General features: G+C 42.4%; 9 protein-coding genes across 9 annotated transcripts; 6 read left to right on the top strand and 3 right to left on the bottom strand.

Moving 5' to 3' along the window:
* Positions 1–4: 4 nt before the first annotated feature.
* BBOV_II004760 (uncharacterized protein) lies at positions 5–2,185 on the bottom strand. The gene has a single exon (XM_001609949.2). The coding sequence runs from the start codon at positions 1,858–1,860 to the stop codon at positions 25–27; it is 1,836 nt and encodes a 611-aa protein (XP_001609999.1). The 5' UTR covers positions 1,861–2,185; the 3' UTR covers positions 5–24.
* Positions 2,186–2,242: 57 nt separating this feature from the next.
* Positions 2,243–3,069, bottom strand: BBOV_II004755 (uncharacterized protein). The gene is made up of 3 exons (XM_051767751.1): positions 2,800–3,069; positions 2,500–2,670; positions 2,243–2,464 (listed from the first exon to the last, which is right to left on the bottom strand). The coding sequence occupies exons 1-3, from the start codon at positions 2,871–2,873 to the stop codon at positions 2,323–2,325; spliced, it is 387 nt and encodes a 128-aa protein (XP_051623804.1). The 5' UTR covers positions 2,874–3,069; the 3' UTR covers positions 2,243–2,322.
* A 146-nt stretch (positions 3,070–3,215) lies between these two features.
* On the top strand, positions 3,216–3,749 carry BBOV_II004750 (putative 60S ribosomal protein L39-1). Its single transcript, XM_001609948.2, has 4 exons — positions 3,216–3,265; positions 3,385–3,418; positions 3,481–3,584; positions 3,621–3,749. The coding sequence occupies exons 2-4, from the start codon at positions 3,416–3,418 to the stop codon at positions 3,667–3,669; spliced, it is 156 nt and encodes a 51-aa protein (XP_001609998.1). The 5' UTR covers positions 3,216–3,265; positions 3,385–3,415; the 3' UTR covers positions 3,670–3,749.
* A 285-nt stretch (positions 3,750–4,034) lies between these two features.
* Positions 4,035–4,522, top strand: BBOV_II004745 (putative integral membrane protein). Its single transcript, XM_051767485.1, has 2 exons — positions 4,035–4,192; positions 4,364–4,522. Exons 1-2 carry the CDS (start codon positions 4,067–4,069, stop codon positions 4,511–4,513), a joined length of 276 nt encoding a protein of 91 aa, XP_051623858.1. The 5' UTR covers positions 4,035–4,066; the 3' UTR covers positions 4,514–4,522.
* Positions 4,523–4,528: 6 nt separating this feature from the next.
* On the bottom strand, positions 4,529–5,353 carry BBOV_II004740 (Tetratricopeptide repeat family protein). Its single transcript, XM_001609947.2, has 4 exons — positions 5,195–5,353; positions 4,883–5,016; positions 4,702–4,792; positions 4,529–4,666 (listed from the first exon to the last, which is right to left on the bottom strand). The coding sequence occupies exons 1-4, from the start codon at positions 5,252–5,254 to the stop codon at positions 4,532–4,534; spliced, it is 420 nt and encodes a 139-aa protein (XP_001609997.1). The 5' UTR covers positions 5,255–5,353; the 3' UTR covers positions 4,529–4,531.
* Positions 5,354–5,463: 110 nt separating this feature from the next.
* Positions 5,464–7,383, top strand: BBOV_II004730 (DnaJ C terminal domain family protein). The gene is made up of 3 exons (XM_001609946.2): positions 5,464–6,928; positions 6,963–7,068; positions 7,103–7,383. Exons 1-3 carry the CDS (start codon positions 5,502–5,504, stop codon positions 7,295–7,297), a joined length of 1,728 nt encoding a protein of 575 aa, XP_001609996.2. The 5' UTR covers positions 5,464–5,501; the 3' UTR covers positions 7,298–7,383.
* A 115-nt stretch (positions 7,384–7,498) lies between these two features.
* On the top strand, positions 7,499–9,028 carry BBOV_II004720 (uncharacterized protein). The gene is made up of 3 exons (XM_001609945.2): positions 7,499–7,648; positions 7,772–7,953; positions 7,988–9,028. The coding sequence occupies exons 1-3, from the start codon at positions 7,531–7,533 to the stop codon at positions 8,972–8,974; spliced, it is 1,287 nt and encodes a 428-aa protein (XP_001609995.1). The 5' UTR covers positions 7,499–7,530; the 3' UTR covers positions 8,975–9,028.
* Positions 9,029–9,285: 257 nt separating this feature from the next.
* Positions 9,286–15,237, top strand: BBOV_II004710 (uncharacterized protein). Its single transcript, XM_001609944.2, has one exon. It carries the CDS (start codon positions 9,382–9,384, stop codon positions 15,160–15,162), a length of 5,781 nt encoding a protein of 1,926 aa, XP_001609994.1. The 5' UTR covers positions 9,286–9,381; the 3' UTR covers positions 15,163–15,237.
* BBOV_II004700 (DNA polymerase alpha/epsilon subunit B family protein) lies at positions 15,157–17,058 on the top strand. The gene is made up of 6 exons (XM_001609943.2): positions 15,157–15,379; positions 15,415–15,638; positions 15,671–15,742; positions 15,781–16,011; positions 16,046–16,265; positions 16,299–17,058. The coding sequence occupies exons 1-6, from the start codon at positions 15,181–15,183 to the stop codon at positions 17,006–17,008; spliced, it is 1,656 nt and encodes a 551-aa protein (XP_001609993.2). The 5' UTR covers positions 15,157–15,180; the 3' UTR covers positions 17,009–17,058.
* The last annotated feature ends 8 nt before the right edge of the window (positions 17,059–17,066 follow it).

Here is a 17,066-nt window from a genome sequence, read left to right as displayed (position 1 = left end):
CGATATTGATATTACTACATTTTGTTATGGTTTGAATAAGTCTAGTATCATATCAATGGCGTCGTTTACACGTGCGCCGAATGAAATGCGGAATAGGTTGATATCGATGTCGTTGACCCTCCTGACCAGTATCCGCATGAAGCGATTTTGCCTGTTTAAATATACATCGTAAGACTTTTCAAATGCGACGTTGAAACGTCTAGGCTCGCTACCACAAAGAAAGGTAGGGTTGATGTCACACAGCGTTTTGTGGTATATGATAAAGCATATCTGGTCAAGTACGGTTGAGCCCACGATGGTATCGATTTCGTAGCCATCGTTCAATGTATAGACTATGCTATCACGTTTGGGGTAGTTCCTTTGTATCATCGTGACCCCTTCGTCCTTTTCCAGCAGGAATATCTCATATTTACGCAACTTTTCTATTATAGTGTCAACCACAGTTTCCTTTATTACAGTGCGCTTGATATCCATTTTGGGGTGTCTTAGGAATTCAATATCACTTCTTGAGAAGAGATCCGTTAGCGGTGTTGACGGCGACTCCTTTACCTGGTCAGTATAACCCAGGTTATCCATGAACAGGCACATGTTATGGTAGCCCTGTTCGGTAATTGCCATCTCGAAGTATATCCTCTGCGATGAGTCGAATATGTTCCAATTTTTATGGATATTAAATAATGGCCTTCTTTTTATAGATGGTGATTTTGGCAACTCTATGGAGGGCACTGTTTTATTCAGGTTATTGCCCACTACATCCTTTTTATTATTCAAAACCCAGCTAGAGTGTAGGGTGTCATCTTGGTTAGGTATGGTTTGCTGCGGACTATGTGCCATTTTAGTGCCATAGCTGGGCATCGTGGCGTAACCGGGCATTGAGTCTTGGGATTTTAGGTCCATTGTCGCTTTAGCCATATGATTCGGTACTCCGGCATCCCTGCTAGATACGTGGTCAACATTAGTCATGGGCATATATTGCATTTCCTGCAGTGGAGTTTGAACTGCCATGGGACCTGGAGCACCCATTGGTTGTGGCATGTTATGCCTAGATGACACTAGGTTAACCATAGTTTGACCTTGTTGCGATGCGGAGTAGTGTCGAGCAGATTGGGAGTACTGCGGTGGAACTGTGTCTCTAACGCTCATGTGCCCATCTGTTGCCATATCCATTGGCGACGCCATCATGTGGCCATCGGAGTATGGTACGTTCCTTACGGTTGCATAGCCATTTGACTGCTGGACCATAGGGTTGTGGGCCACCATAGCTGCAGGCTGTTCCTGAACAACTGACATCATGGCAACCCGATCTTGCGGAACGCCAACATTGGCATACATCATATCAGGATGTGGTACGCGCATTGGTGGTTCCGCTGTATTACCTGCCTGGCTTCGGTGCATCCTTGGGTTGCCGTCGTCAACAGCGTAATGGGTGCCGGGCACGTTAACCATCTGCTGGCACTGCATCATGTAGCCCTGTTGGCTGTATGGCGACATCATCTGCGAGTCCATGTGTTGCCGCTGAGCGCCATATTGCATACCGGACATATGCGACTCCATTAATCCAGGGTTGTAGTCATCCATCATTTGATTGACTGGATATACGGCCATCATCGGCTGAGCCTGCTGCATTCCCATTGGTACATAGTAGTGCCTCCCATCACCTGGGTAGACCTGAAGAGTGCTAGGATGCTGAGGAGCGCCATATGAACCCGTGGGAATCCTCTGCTGACGCTGGTGGCCTGCCATCTCATGGTCCATGGTACCATAGTGAGATACATTGGCACCTCCCCTCTCTTGCGATGACCTCCATGATTGAACACCGTTTGTGTACATAGGCACCGAGTTGTTAGGGTTGTTTTGCATTGTCGGTTATATATAATAATCACCAGACATAGTCTCTACGACAGAAAATGCAGAAGCTAAACATAGCAATTCTGCATTTCCACGATTGCTAGACCAATTATAAATGTAACCCCGGGGATAATATAAGTTACCAGATTGAGTCTACTGGTGAATTAACAGAGCAACTAGATCTACAAAAACGCGTTCATAACAATATTCCTAGTAATGTACAAAACATCTAATGTTACAGCTAATGTAGAAAATATACAAAAATTCAGGTGATCCGCTGCAATAAACGCATAGAGTTGAGATATTCGACACTATGCGGTGTGTATATACAATATGCCAGCGTTTGGCATCCGGAAACAATACGTATGGTTTATAATATAGATATATAGTTCATTAATAATAATGTGTTGAGATTGTAGTGGTATTATACGAGAGTCTCTAGACTCCCCCGCGCGCCCCCAAAATGGCTACATCCTATTTAAGATTCCAAAGGTTAGTACTGCATTTTACAATACGGAGAAATATGTCATCCGAGACTTGCAGATACTCCGTGAATGGTATGGGTAGCTTTAAAGGAAACCGATCGGCAACAAGCAACATTAACCGGGTGACATTCCTATGATCAATTCGATGTACAGTAATTCACATTACCTATTTGACGTGCGGATAACAAATTGATGTTCGTCGTTAAATTTGTGGACCACGTGTACCGGGAATTCAAGGTATCCTACTACACCAAACTGTAGCAGTATATTGGCTTTGAGGAATATTTCCAGTGTCTTTTCGCAGACCCTGCTTAGGACGTCTGGATTGCTACAGTTCCTATAAAAATGTATAAACCATAACGAACAATAGGTTACGTGTAGGATTGGTACTATTCCAGAAACATGACAACATTGAACGCACAAAGGTATACCATGAACGTGGCTAGATATAGAATATATAACTCACAGTGCAACCAAAACGTATATCCTGCTGTCTTCCGTAGTACCGGTAACGATACCATCTTTAGCGGAATTTGACATTGCTAACACGGGGTAACCTCATGAAACGTATTTCAAAATGCGATAGTTAAGAGCTTCCCTCAATATAGCACCATTATGGTAACTAAATATAGCATGGATATATGATTCACTGTTAAATAGAGTTACCGATACGCGGTAGTATATAGTGATTTACGAAATCATCCCTGCGATGCGGCACGTCAGAACGAACCCACCCCTAACAATTGTTTACAGGCCTCCTTAACATACACATCACATAAAATAGGTGTTTATGTACTATTTTATCTCCAACTCAAGCCATAGGGATCTGACCCCATCTGGCCAGGCACGCAGCACTATGGCTAAATAAACCGTGAACTGCCACCACTACACTTTATAATATTATAAAACATTGTATTTACACCCAGAATACAGTAAGTTTCTAGTTAATACCGCTATATATACTCGTGGTTCGTCCAATGTCTATGGACCCTGGTTCGTTTGGCGTCGAACGTCATGTAATTTGTTAAGTCATTGCTAATATATGTTACAGTTACTGAGGAATATAAAGGTGGTGTTACAAAATGGTTAGTTTGGTGTACGATGTAGCTCCAGGAAGACTGCGTAACTGAGTTCACAATATTTACAGGGTGCCATCAAGTCAACTAGCTTGAAGAAGCACTTAGCCAAGAAGATGAGGCAGAATCGCCCACTTCCACATTGGTTTAGGCTGAAGACCGACACTAAGATTCGGTAGGTCTGCTATGAATAGTCATATATCCCGCTTAGCTACAACGCCAAGAGAAGGTTCTGGAGGCGTACTAAGCTGAAGGTTTAATATTTCAGCTCTACCTATCGAAATCGGGATATTCGGCTGCCGGAATGGCTAACAATGATGTCGTAATTTCCTTTATGTTCAATTTATGTTTTTTGTTGAGTTCGGCGAAACATACAGTGATATTAGCACTATTCTGTGCTATATGCTATTTGTTGTTATTAAAGAATCGTGTTTGTCGCTATAAAATGTGAAGGTGTGTCACGGTAGTTAATACGAAGTATATGTGAGTACTGTAGGCACTCTGTTATTATATATTATTTCCATAGATATCATTGAGTATTTAAAGTGTTCAATATATGCACATTGTTATTTTGTGTATGATAATCTATGTTGTGGCGCGACGCGCGTTGGAATGAGGGGTTGATGGTCACAGTTTATATTCATACCAGCTGTAATCATGATTCCTGCTACATCTTATTTATGTAGATATATATCTACACGCATTCAGCCACGTTTTTTATCTTCGGCTTCTGATTCTACTGTTATCAAGGAAGCCCTCAAGTCTAACACTAATTCAAAGCCTGTAAGTTAATTGCTTACAAGGATAGTATTGAGTTTGTGTTGTATCTGTATATACTTTTATTTTAGTTTGGATACCAACTGGATCTGATGTAGTTATTCCATATCATTGTATGACTGGTGGTGGTACATAATGATCATGCTATTGTGCTTTACGTCTAATAATTCTCTACAGACACTACACAACGCAAGTCCTAGACTGCCACTGCTCTATTACAAGGCCAGTATGCGCGCTATGGAGTCAATGAATCATCGCATATTTTATGCAAACTGGATTTTCGTGTTCGCAGCATACGATATTGTCACGTCCTACGTGGACTTTTGAACTGATTAACTTCAATGTTTACTTCCATAGTTTGTATGCTGCAATCGCACACAGTGAAGCCATTATGACGAAAAGGGACCCCTTCATTGCATCGTCATAAAGTAGATTGAATAGTAGGCTCCTGAGAGTTAAAGCGGCGTGATTCCTAGGTTCCTGTATTGCATAAATTACTGCTTAACCAGACGTACCAATCGGAGAAGCATGTCCAGATGACGCCTGGCCTTTTTGTACTCGCGTCGCTTAATGTGACACAGAGCCAACTGGTACATACTCGTGGTGCTGCATTAGTATAAGATCAGTATCACAACGTGGATACGTATACAATTCATTCGTATATACACCCAAAAGTCACATTATATACCAACATACATGTTATATTTGACTCGAACCAACTCCTCTAGGAGCTCTATAGCAAGATCAAGATGCTCCCTCTCCGGGGAGCACATCAATGTGCAAGCATACTCAAACTGTATCCTTGCGGAAGGGTAGTCGCCAAGAAGACTCTGCAGTGGTATATAAAGAAGAAGTCACAACGTGCAACATAGATCACGTGATTAACTTTATAGTCACAGACACAAAATGGAACATAGAGAGTATGTCCAGGTAATATAGTACATAACGCTACACATTGGCACCGTCCTTGAAGTATAAGTAATACACATGGACTAAATAAGTACTTACCTCTTCATACTGGTTCCGAAGACGCTCCAATTCAAACTTAAGGTCATCCATGTCACCCATGGCGTTTTCGAGATGTCTATACTGGATTCCAGGGAATATGACCGATGAAATAATAAATCAACGATTTGAACATTAAATCACATCTATGTGACTATAGCGATGGAATTCATAATTTCTAGATGAATTTAATCATAGAAGCTAGGTCATGGAGTAATAGGCCTTCTGTACCCCCAGATAGAGTGACTTATAATTGAATTCTATAGATGTCTACTGGTTTTATATAGCACGAAAGCAAATACAATATCATATGCGAGGCAAGAATACAGGTACTGAAGCGCTGTGCTCTATGGCATGGAGGCGTCAGCCTACGGCCTCCGCAATAGGACACACCTCTAAACTATCGCCTTCCATTTTGTACATTTATAGCATCGTTTACTATATTTCTTTGTTATGTAGCTGGCTGTTCTTTGTCTACTTATTCATATCGCATAATGTGTCCTATATGTATGTTATACCGTGTCTAGCGGTTGGATTGTCGTTGTTACCGGCATTCTGTCAACGACGTTCCAGGAACATCTCCAGGCTACTATGTGGTGCACTACTTTGTGCAAAACTAGCCTCCTGCGTTAATTTGAGGTCACATGGTAATGCTAGCTCTCATGTATACAGTGGATTGAGGGATAGAGATGCAATTGCATTTTTGATTACAGGAAGTAGTCCCGCGTCACTAGTAAGTGCAATATCATCGGTATCAACTCCCCGATCTCATGTTAACGTTATCGCAAATACCGTCCGGGGTAGTACACTGGAGCCTGGGTCTGCCTTTGTATCCTGGGCTCGGTTACCTGGGGATATCAGGGCAACACGAGGTCGGATAAACAAATATGCCTTATTCGCTAGTGTCGTTGATCAGGAGCCCGATGTGGACTACTACAGTGTCCTGTCATTGCCAAATGATTGCAGTGAAGAGGATATAAAGAAGCGCCATGATGAGCTGAAGGAATCTTTAAAGTCACTGCCGTCAGTGGATAAACGGATCATGAATAAGATTAAGGAAGCTTATAAAGTACTTTCTAATCCAGCATCTAGAGCGTTGTATGATGAAAAGCTAAGGCAACGTGCTGAAGAGGTGTCGTCGGATGACGACACTAGTGATACAGAATATGATTCTGATGATATAGAGATATTAGGTAACCCTGATGAAGAATTTGGGATAGATATCACCGATAATGAAAGCCCAGCGAGGTCACGTGGTGGCTTAACAGGCTTCCTTGGCAACCTATTTGGCTTCAACCGTGATTATAGCATGAAACCAATGCGTTCTGTGAATAACCGCGATCTAACAACAACGGCCAGTGTAGATCTCAAGGCATTGGTGTTTGGAGATACCGTTAAGGTACCCATAGAAAAATACTGCCCATGTCCTGATTGCAATTCTAGTAAAAGCGCACAGCAGAAGTATATATCCAGATGTAATAAATGCAGCGGACGAGGCATGATAACGAAAAATCAGCGTACACCGTTCGGTTACATTTCCACATCAAGGACATGTATGCAATGCCAAGGACGAGGCATGGCAAGGATACAGGACTGTACCACATGTAATAACAGCGGTCGTGTATACAAATCAACTGAGGTCGAGATAAAAATACCAGCTGGTATTAAAGTGGGATCTACCCTGAAAGTAAAAGGGAAGGGACACTCTAGTGGCTATTCATCTCGACCAGGTAACCTGTAAGTTTTGGATAAGTACTCTATATAGTGCTAGGTACGTTAAAATCAGCTCATCACCCAATGAGCACGAGTACATTGACATGGACAAGGTATATACCACAGCTACATTGGATTATGTATCCGCGATACTGGGAGATACAGTATGTTGATATGTTGTCTATTTATCATAACCAGGTCAATGTGTACACCTTCTGCGGTAAGAAACAGGTGACTGTGCCACCAGGGACGCAGAGTGGTGACGAGTTCGTAGTTGGTAACTATGATAACAAGACACACATGATAAGGTTTAAAGTAACAGTGCCAAAAAAAGCAACAAAGGAAGAAGCGTCACTTATCCAGCAAATTAAAGAACTGCGAAACCAAAATTAATGTATTGTGTTATGGAGTGGCGGATTTTGTGATGTGTGTTGCATTTGTCCTGGGTGACGTGTTGATGTGGTATCACTTGTTTATTCAGCTGTTCGCTCACACACGATTACGAACAGAGTTTTTATGGAATATGGTTATTTATTGCCGCAGTATTGTTTAGTTATGAATTTATGTGACGGCGAAATGTAGGAATAATATGTATGTTGCGATAAAGCAACGATTACAACATACGTATGGACAGTCTGGAAGAAAGATGTAGCTTCTCTGCAACTGGAAGTGATATTTTTCGGCGCTACTTCAAACGATACGTCTTCACAAAGTGCCCCTTCCTTAATAATGATGCTGAATTAGGTAAGATTCCATTACATGAATCATATCTTTAATGTCCCGTAATTCCTAATCCATATAGGCTACCTGTGTCGTACGTTGGTTAGGAATAATGACCCATATGAATACGTCGTATACAATATACAGGTGTATTCACAGGAGGTGGCACTATATGTGTTTCCGGTCCGTGCTCCAGTGGCAAGACTTTGGTATGTATGCATGCCCTGGCGGATATTATATCTGATTGCGGTATGTGCGAGAGAGTGATATATGTGGATATTGACCTGTCATTCGACCTAGCACTTTTCAAGAATATATTCCGTAACCAGGTATGTTGTATGCATAATCATATATATACCACAGTATTGCACACTCGAACGCAGTAAGGAGGCGCAGCTAAATGATGCCCTTAATCGCCTTTATTATATACCGGTATACAATATGCGTGATCTGCCGCCAATACTGATGGCATTGGATTCCTATATTAGTGTCCATTTTACCCAAATAATGATACTAGATTCGCTGCCATTGAAGCAAGGTAGTAGATGGAACCCTGTATTCGACTCAGTCATAAAAGGTATACGATACCTCCACAATAGATATAGACTGCTATTGCTGTATACCAAAATAGAGAATAAAGGGAGGACAGCGGCATTTACAATGAAGCGACCTATTACACCGGAAATGTCCATGGGTATGAACAGAAATGCTCCAAATAATCAAGAGGAGTTCAACAAGGTACTGCATTTTGCTATTCCGTTATATTGGTTGATGCCAGCTCCATCCATAGAAGAGGCTATCTACGCTTTTCATCCAACATTTGCCTATAATGAGCCAAAGGAAGGTACAAATTCCTCAGGTGAGCGTACATATTACCATCGTCATAATCAACAAACTGTACTGGAGCCTACCAGTCACGATGTAACGTTATTTCTGATACCCTCACGGACAAAATTCTTTGAAAGATACGAGTACTTAGGGTGCATTTATAATGTCAGCATGGCACCAAATAGTCTACCGCCGGTATCTACGGAATGTACAAAGAAAGCTACATGCATACCAGTATCGAAGATTACTGACATTACAAGTCAAGATGACGAAGCGCCGAAATGGAAATTGAAACAACAACTTCTACAATCAAGTGGTCCGCCAGATATCGGTACTGATGAAATGGATATCGATACCAACTTGGTTGTCAAAGAACAGAACAATGAGGCAATGTACCCAAAAGCCAAACAACAGACACGTACTGTAATGAACACAGCCAACCCTACTATTAACCTCGAGATACTGCAAAAATTGCGCTTTCGAAGGTTCCGGATATCCAAGGATGCAATGCTATATTTTTAATTACCTTGTCTACATGACGCCGCTCGAAAGTACAGCCACCCAAAAAACAAAAAGGAAACCGAATTCACAAAATGAATGCATGTGTATTAAATAATACACCATATGTATCCAATGAATGCAGGCTCTAAACGTTGCCAACATGTGGCAAGATGAGGGTGGTGTCCGGAGTCGAGATTCACTCTCGAACCAAGAGAATCAACCGAGTTAATGTGTGGGCAAAATATTATTTTACCTAGTGCTAATAACGATATATATAACGTAGATGCGTAATCCACGTATAATATTTCCGAGAAATGGAGTTTCCTTGATGAGAAACTTTCCGTATTTCATGGTGGAAAAAGTCGAAGTTGTTACCAAAGCCGCGTAACACAGCTTGTAAAAATTAATCATATCTATGTGTAGCAACCATGGGTCTTGATGAGATGAACGATACGCAGCGGAGGCTGCTGCATCCCCTCGTAAGGTTAAAGCGGAAAACATCCCAGGAATCCTTGGGAAGTTTCGTTGAATTGGTCGCCGATTTGTCAAAGCTGTATATGGACTTCGCTCAAGGATTGCATCAATTGGAAACGCGGGCTGAATATTCCTGTTTTTTAAATGGTCTTTTTAATGCCAACGCCATAGAGGCGCTTCGTGGAACTAGATGTGATCCATCTATCCCAGATGAAGCCGTGGTCGATATAACCAAGGAACAAAAGGGGATGTCGTTAGTATGGAAGGCGCTTTTTAATGTCATATCCAAAACACGCAAAGATACTGCGGATTTGTCATCGTTACTCAGTGGTAGTATATTAGATCCGTTAAACAATTTTATCTCTGAATTCAATGAGGGATTCCATGAACCCGTGGATGAGCTTGAGATGAACGATGTGCTCAACTTTATACCGAATCTCAAGACGCTTAAACATATGCCGGGCTTTCACCATTCAGGGGCGCGTAAGTACGTAGAGAATGTGCTGAAGGCATATAAGGATCTCCAGCATGCCCTGGAGTATGAAAAGGAGGTTGTAGCGGAAGCGGATGGTTTACACCGTGGTAAATCACAGGCCAAGGCTGTCAACAAAACTGTGAAAGCAAAGATATCATTGGGGAAGCATATCCAGATGCTCTTTGAGCAGGCACCTGAAATGAAGATACTTATAACCAAAGGGGTTTCCAGGGAAACCATTGAACAGCTGGCATTATCAAAGTTCAAGAAATCGTGTGCAATCAATGAAGAGGTACATACCGATCCCGTTGACTTCCACATACGCTTTTGCGGCATGGAACGCAAGAGATTGGCCATGTTCTCGTCATGCTTCCAGATATTCGTGGACGCCCTAGTTAAATACGACAGGAATTCATATGAAAACTTGCACGAGCTCTACAAGGCAGTGGTTGACTTCTCTCCGGAGATGGATTATAACTGGTTTGAAGCCCGAATTTTGGGCACCCAGGTATCGGAGATATCAACCCACACAAGGATGCCAGAGGATATGTGGCTTCCAATGGAGTTTGAAGTTCTAGAAGACTTCATACCAGACAAGGAGCCAACATTAGCAGAAGCATTGCAGGAGGCAGTTGGTAATAATACCCAGCAAGACGATGAAACGGCTACAGTAATTGATGAAAGTGATACAAGTCATGAATCTAAGAAACACCTGGCGCTGCCAGTACCGCGTTTTGTTCGTGTTATATCCAATGCAATATCAAGGGTTAGTTCAGTAACATCTGATTTGCGGCAGCGTTCGCGCGAGCCATCTCCTGACAGCGTCCAAATGGAGGCTACTGAAATCCATGTTGAGGAGGTAGTGAATGAGTCAAGGATTACTAATAACCCCGATAGCACAATCGTGAAGGACAGTTCCATGGAAAGCCAGGACCTAGAGCGCATTGAAACTATAACGACACCGATACAACCAGGAGTTGCACCGGGTCTTGGTGCGGTGCTAGAGGAAACTGTACATACAGAGGAAAATACAGAATACCAAATGCTAAGGTCGTTTAACTCATACGGAGGAAGTGGCAAAATAAGCTCACATATACGGACTAGTTCGATCACGAAGCTGATGCTAGTTGATGTAGAAGAGAAGCATGAGTCACGGCTAATGAGTAGCGTACATAAATTCTATCGGAGGAATAGGAAATCAAATCGTAGAAGCAGTAGTGAGCTGCCAAGCTATGTGAGTAACCTGTCTATACCACTCTTCAGTGGAAGAAAGGCGGATAAGAGGAAGGATATACCAAGCAACAAAGCAGAAGAAAGTGGTGCACAAATGGTTATATCAGAGGGTGGCACACTGGAAAGTACAGTGAGTAACATGAATGTATCATCCAACAACCCGGATACACCATTTAACGCTGCAGTAACTATTGATACAGAGACTATAAAAACCACCAGGGACATGTTGGAGCATACCCTAAAGCGTTCTGATGAGTACTTCCTGGGGGTACATCATCAATATGATATTAGTCTGGACACAGAATATAACATTGGTATGGATATAACAACTCTATACAACACGCCACATAATAGGTATCCATTTGAGATACGGGCTAAACCAGTTATTGTGAATAGAACCCCGACAGAGCACAAAACTGTTAGACCGAGTATTAGGGGTATATTCCACCCAGCTACTAACAAGGTTGTAACACCAGATATCCCGGAGCCCATCGAGCCTACCAGCGTGTTGAGATTAGTGTATTACCTAGAAGACATGAACATGAATCAGCGCCAATGGGATATGGTTGGTCTTGAAACTTTGCTGTTACTGCACAAGCACTTGTCTCGTTACCTGTGCCACCCATGCCTGTCTAACGATACCGATAATCAAATGAGGGAGTTTTTGCTTACTAACCTAGGGGTCCTGGAGAACATCGTGGTGAGGATACGAACCCTAATCGATATAATGAGAAAGAATCTCGCTATCCATCAGCAGGAGTTTGACGTCATAGACGCACTGATTACCCCAAGGGACTCCTTCGTCACCCCGACGCCTAACGTCGCCATCCATGAAATGGATCTTCGGTATAGGCTACTACTGCTCATAGACTCGTGCAGGAAAAATGACATATCGATATCAGCAGAAAGACTATTCGATTTGCCAGAATTTAAAGCGTTTGTACTTAGGCAGATATACCTAATTAAGCTAGGGTTAGTACAGAAGCTTGCCAGGGTCATACGCAGGATACCAACACTACAAGGGGATATATCATCAAAGTGGCCATCAGCCATTGAATCTGACAATCCAATGCAGATGCTAAATTTGAAGTTTACCTTCGCGGATAATGCTGACATAGAGCTTATAGCCAACAAAATCTTGACACTACTCTGCGACTGCATAGGTACACTGAATGTACTCCAGAAAGTATCACAAAGCAATAGATGGGGAATTGAGTCGGTATTAGATACCAACTACAGGTCGCCGTACGACCAGCTAAAGGAAGTGTTGGACTCTAGTGTACAGATCGAGGCTTTGGACCATGATCTCACGGAGTTGTTACCCATGGTAACCAATAAACCTGTAGAGGCCCCTGAGAAAGTGGATAATAGCGCTACTGCGGGACAGCAGGATAGCATTATAGATGAGGTAGCGCGAATAACGCGCAGGATTAGTGCCAGGCTATTGGGGAAGCCGGACTCAGGATTACCATCGATAAACTCAGATGGAAGCCCGGTGCGTAATATTACGATGGCCGATGCAAATACCCACTTCTGTACACCAATGGAAATATTCGAAGATGAACAGATATCAGTTCTCCATCGCATTAATAACAGGAGGGGCTGCTTCAAGAAGTGTATCGCCAGGCGTCACTCCAGGATGTCGGACCTACAGCCAACTTATGTGAATCCCTACTTTATCCAACCACTAGAGGATACTCCACTGTCACAATGCTGGCGATTTGAGGATGTGGTTATTATGAAGATAGCATATAGTTACCATAACATATTGTCGGATTCCCTGAGGCATGGTGAGTGGCCTATAACGTTTACAACGATAGAGTACGTAACCCACTTTATGGCCACTGGGCACTTGACTAACTTCTATCTCTACAAAAGCAACGTGCCAGACACCACGAGTATATGCACGCTATTCCACGCTCTGCTGAGCATAAATGGGCTATACAAGCATGAACTAAACAGCCCGAAAATATCAAGTGGTGGCAGAACATCTATATACAGTAAGGATATCGCAAAGGAGCATTTCTCTATACTACAGGTACATAATAATATATCACTGTTCCCGAAGGTAATGGGTGAATTGGACGTATACCTGCAATTGGATGTCAGAGAAGCTACATCCAAGGTAAAAGCAAATTATGTCACGCCAAAGTACTGTTCAATGCAGTTTTCATCATATATGGATGCCACCAATGCAGGCGACTGGGTAGTGGCAACAAAGAAAACATTAAACACTGTACAAACGAACCGTGCCATTTATAAGGTACAGCTACTACTTGTGGACTCTATATGCCATAACTTAAAAGTGTTCTCCAAAGCCAGTGAACCCAGCTCTCTGTCACTGGTTAATGCCACATCAACTCAGAGCTTGATAAACAGTATATTGTTACTTAGGGCCGCGACGCAAGATTTCAGGCTAGCACTCCTAGAGCAACTCATGAACGTTAAGCCGGCAGATGGCGATATGAACCTAGCGTTCAAGCTATCACTCTATGTACTGATAGACCGGTTGTTGTACCAAGATGATCTCTATACGAGCTTCACAGATGTAGGACCACTGGACACTCCATCGTTGCTAGAGGTCTGCCAGAAGGACCTCAACATGAACAACGTACTTCGTAGGATTGTTGTAAATCAAGCTGAAAATGCAATAAGCGATATTTTCTCGAAGATTGAGCAGTTTCAAGTTAGTGATATTGACGAATTAGCCGCTAGTGTTATCGAGAACATGGTGACCGTGATTAAGGAGTGGCTGGCGCTGTCCAACGTGTGGGATGATTTCTTACCCATGGGTGATTTCAGTGTGTTGTTCACCAATGCCTCTATACATTTCTTTAAGCTACATATCAATAAAAAGCTAATGAGGTCACTTGATGTCTGCAAGGTCATGCCAGCAGCGCATAAGCTACGGTTGCTACAACGAGAAATTGAAACCTCGAGGATATTCAAAGTCCAGTCTGAGAACCAAAACGATGAATTGATTAAAGTGCTAAAGTTTGATTTCTCACACGAGGGTCTCACTGGAAATGAATTGATGTCTGAACATAGCGATATTATGGTGCTGATCAGCATGGCAGAACTTGAGAAGCGGTTCGTAGCTCTCAAGGATGTTATCACCAGAGGAATGAAAAACGAAGATTGGGTGCCATTGGGGTCACAGAAACATACACGTGCAGTAGTTGATATGGCAACAGTGCTTAACGCAACTGTTAACGCCATTCTTAGCCTTAACATACCACTGGATAACCTATTGCTGACAATAACAGGTGGCTTGGAAGGTGCACTGAATCACTACTTCGTTTGCGTTGCAGGCGCGAAAATGAAGGATAACCTTCACCAAGCCATAACTAAGTTACGGGAAGATGCAATACAGTCGGTTATCGACATTGTGGCCAATGTTGGAGGACCCAATACAGTAGATGACTTTATGGTACGAATGTGTAATATGGTATACCTATGCAACTGCCTAGTCGGGTGCCAAGATAGTATTGTGAAGTACTACCACCGGATGCTGACCGAGCGATGCGAAGACCATGAAGAAGTACATGATAACCTGGATACCAACCTATATCGCGATTCTAGCAAATTCTTCAGCTTCGACATTGATAGCTTTAGGTCAATGAAGGAACTCGCGTTAATACCCGCGTCGAAACGGCTTATACAAAGGCAATGTGAGTGGCACATGAAAACACTGGCCAAGATGTGTACTTTGAAGGCACTGCTGCCAACCGTATCCAAAATATATCAACCCGCAATATCAAGAGGGAAACGAGCAGTTGATATGCTGCCTATTATCCGTAGCCTATGCTCACAATTTGCTGAACTCGGTGAATGCAGCAACACAGCTATACATTCCACTTTCAAAATAGCATTCCGCTGCCTTATATGCAGAATGAGGACAGCAAGAAAGTACCCCCAAGAGTCAATATTGCTGAGAGAGGATATAGAAGCCTTGAAAAAAGAGGCTGTGGAGTACAAGCAGGACATGAACGATCTTGTGGCTGCAGCCATAGAACTCGCCAAATAACTAAAAACAGTTAATATAATGGCTTCATTGTTTGATGATGATATTTCAGATATGTTAGCGGCCGATCCTGGCCCTGCTAAAGAAACTAGAGATGATAGTCATGACAGTGTGTACCAACTGTCATCAAGTCTACGACGATTTGGCATAACAAAGCTGCCACCTGCGGAATCCGGTAAGGCGCTTTTAGAAGCACTTACAAAGGACACTTTGTGGCCAGGTGAGACCTTGAAATGTGTTGAACAAAAGTAGCAGTAACGCTGGAATCTGGTCTAAAAGTGGATATATACCTATGGAACTATGTTGTCAATGAGCTTTCGAAAGGAGTAGATGTTACCAACGTATTGACCGGGGTATACAATTGGTCTTATTACCAGGAGAAGCTGAAAATTGAATCGAATTTAGATAGAACACAAGAAGTGTTCATATACAATGTACTCAAGGATGTGCCAATGATACATTACTCCCGAAATAAAAAGGTAGTTTATATCTCTTGTCACATTATGATCAGAAATTCACATGCGACTTTACACCAAACGATAGCTCCTCTGTTGTAGAAATACGATATGAACTGGCACTAGAAGTGAGTTGGTAGCGTTCAGTAGCTAATACTAAATACAGAAAATAAAGCGAAGCAATATACATGTAACAACGGTGGATGCAATATCAAGATCCTGTACAACTGAACAAAATATAGTTGGCATCCTGGGTCTTGATAAAAAAGGTGATATGTCACTCAAAGGCGCATTGACACAGCTTCGATTAATAATAACAGATGAAACTATAATATGCAGTGGGATATATTGCCCATGCAACACTGTTATCGTGAGAGGAGTTATAGAGCCTTATACGGTAGGTTGCTTCCACGATTGATATATACCCACAGGACTCTATACGGTGCATCGAGATTAAGCAACCACCACCGTTTATAGATATTGATGTACCAGACTGCTTTGGCGGCACATTGACAAGAGATAATGTGTTGTACCTAGAACGACGGTTTCAACACAAATTTGAGCATGGAGCGTCTGAGCGATGGGTGGTTTTATCAGAGCTATTCCTAGACAACGAAGACGTCCTAAATTCATTTGAAGTGCTCCTAGATAGTAGGTTACCACTCATCAATTCATTATGCGCAGCATTTCTGGATTTATACCAAACTGATGGATTCCCAATAGGCATCATCATTATGGGCAATTTCAATTCCCAGGGCTTCAACCTCACGGGGAACACGAACCATTATGCCGACGGATTTGACAAGTTATATGTGTTGCTCATGAAAAGCAAGTTTAGAGCATTACTAATCAGTGTGAATTTCATTCTAGTGCCAGGAACCAAAGATGCAACACCATCTAGCACAATGTTGCCCATGCCGCCACTACTCGCGGGGTACACCTCAAATATCGCTAATCGCATTAAAGCTTCTATAGGAAGCAACTCTAAATTTATGGTTGCCACAAACCCTTGTAGGATACGCCATCTAAGTAAACGGATGATATTTTGCCGTAATGACGTGTTAAGGAAACTACTAGGCTCGGCATTACTAACAACGGGAACTGCCATGAATACGACACCACCGCATGAACTTGTGAATATGCTGACACACAGCATATATGGCCAAGGGCATATATGCCCCAACAAACCAGGAACGAATACAATACTGAAACACGATGCGACGTTGCTGCTGTACCCACAACCAGACTTGATATGTATCTCTGATTTGTCATCCCCGCCTTTTGCGGATGCCAAAGGATCCACGGTATTCTGCAACGTTGACCCGTTCCACAAAGCAAAGTCGTTCCTCTCATACGATGCCATATCTGGAAAGTGCCAAAAATTCTCCCTTTGAGAATATCCAAGATAGTATTGTTTTGACTGGAAAACACAGTTTTTAATATTACTTTTAG

Source organism: Babesia bovis, chromosome 2 (assembly GCF_000165395.2).
Source record: "Babesia bovis T2Bo chromosome 2, whole genome shotgun sequence".
NCBI lineage: Eukaryota > Apicomplexa > Aconoidasida > Piroplasmida > Babesiidae > Babesia > Babesia bovis.
Note: the sequence above shows the minus strand (reverse complement) of the source record. Positions and strands in the feature narration are given on the sequence as shown.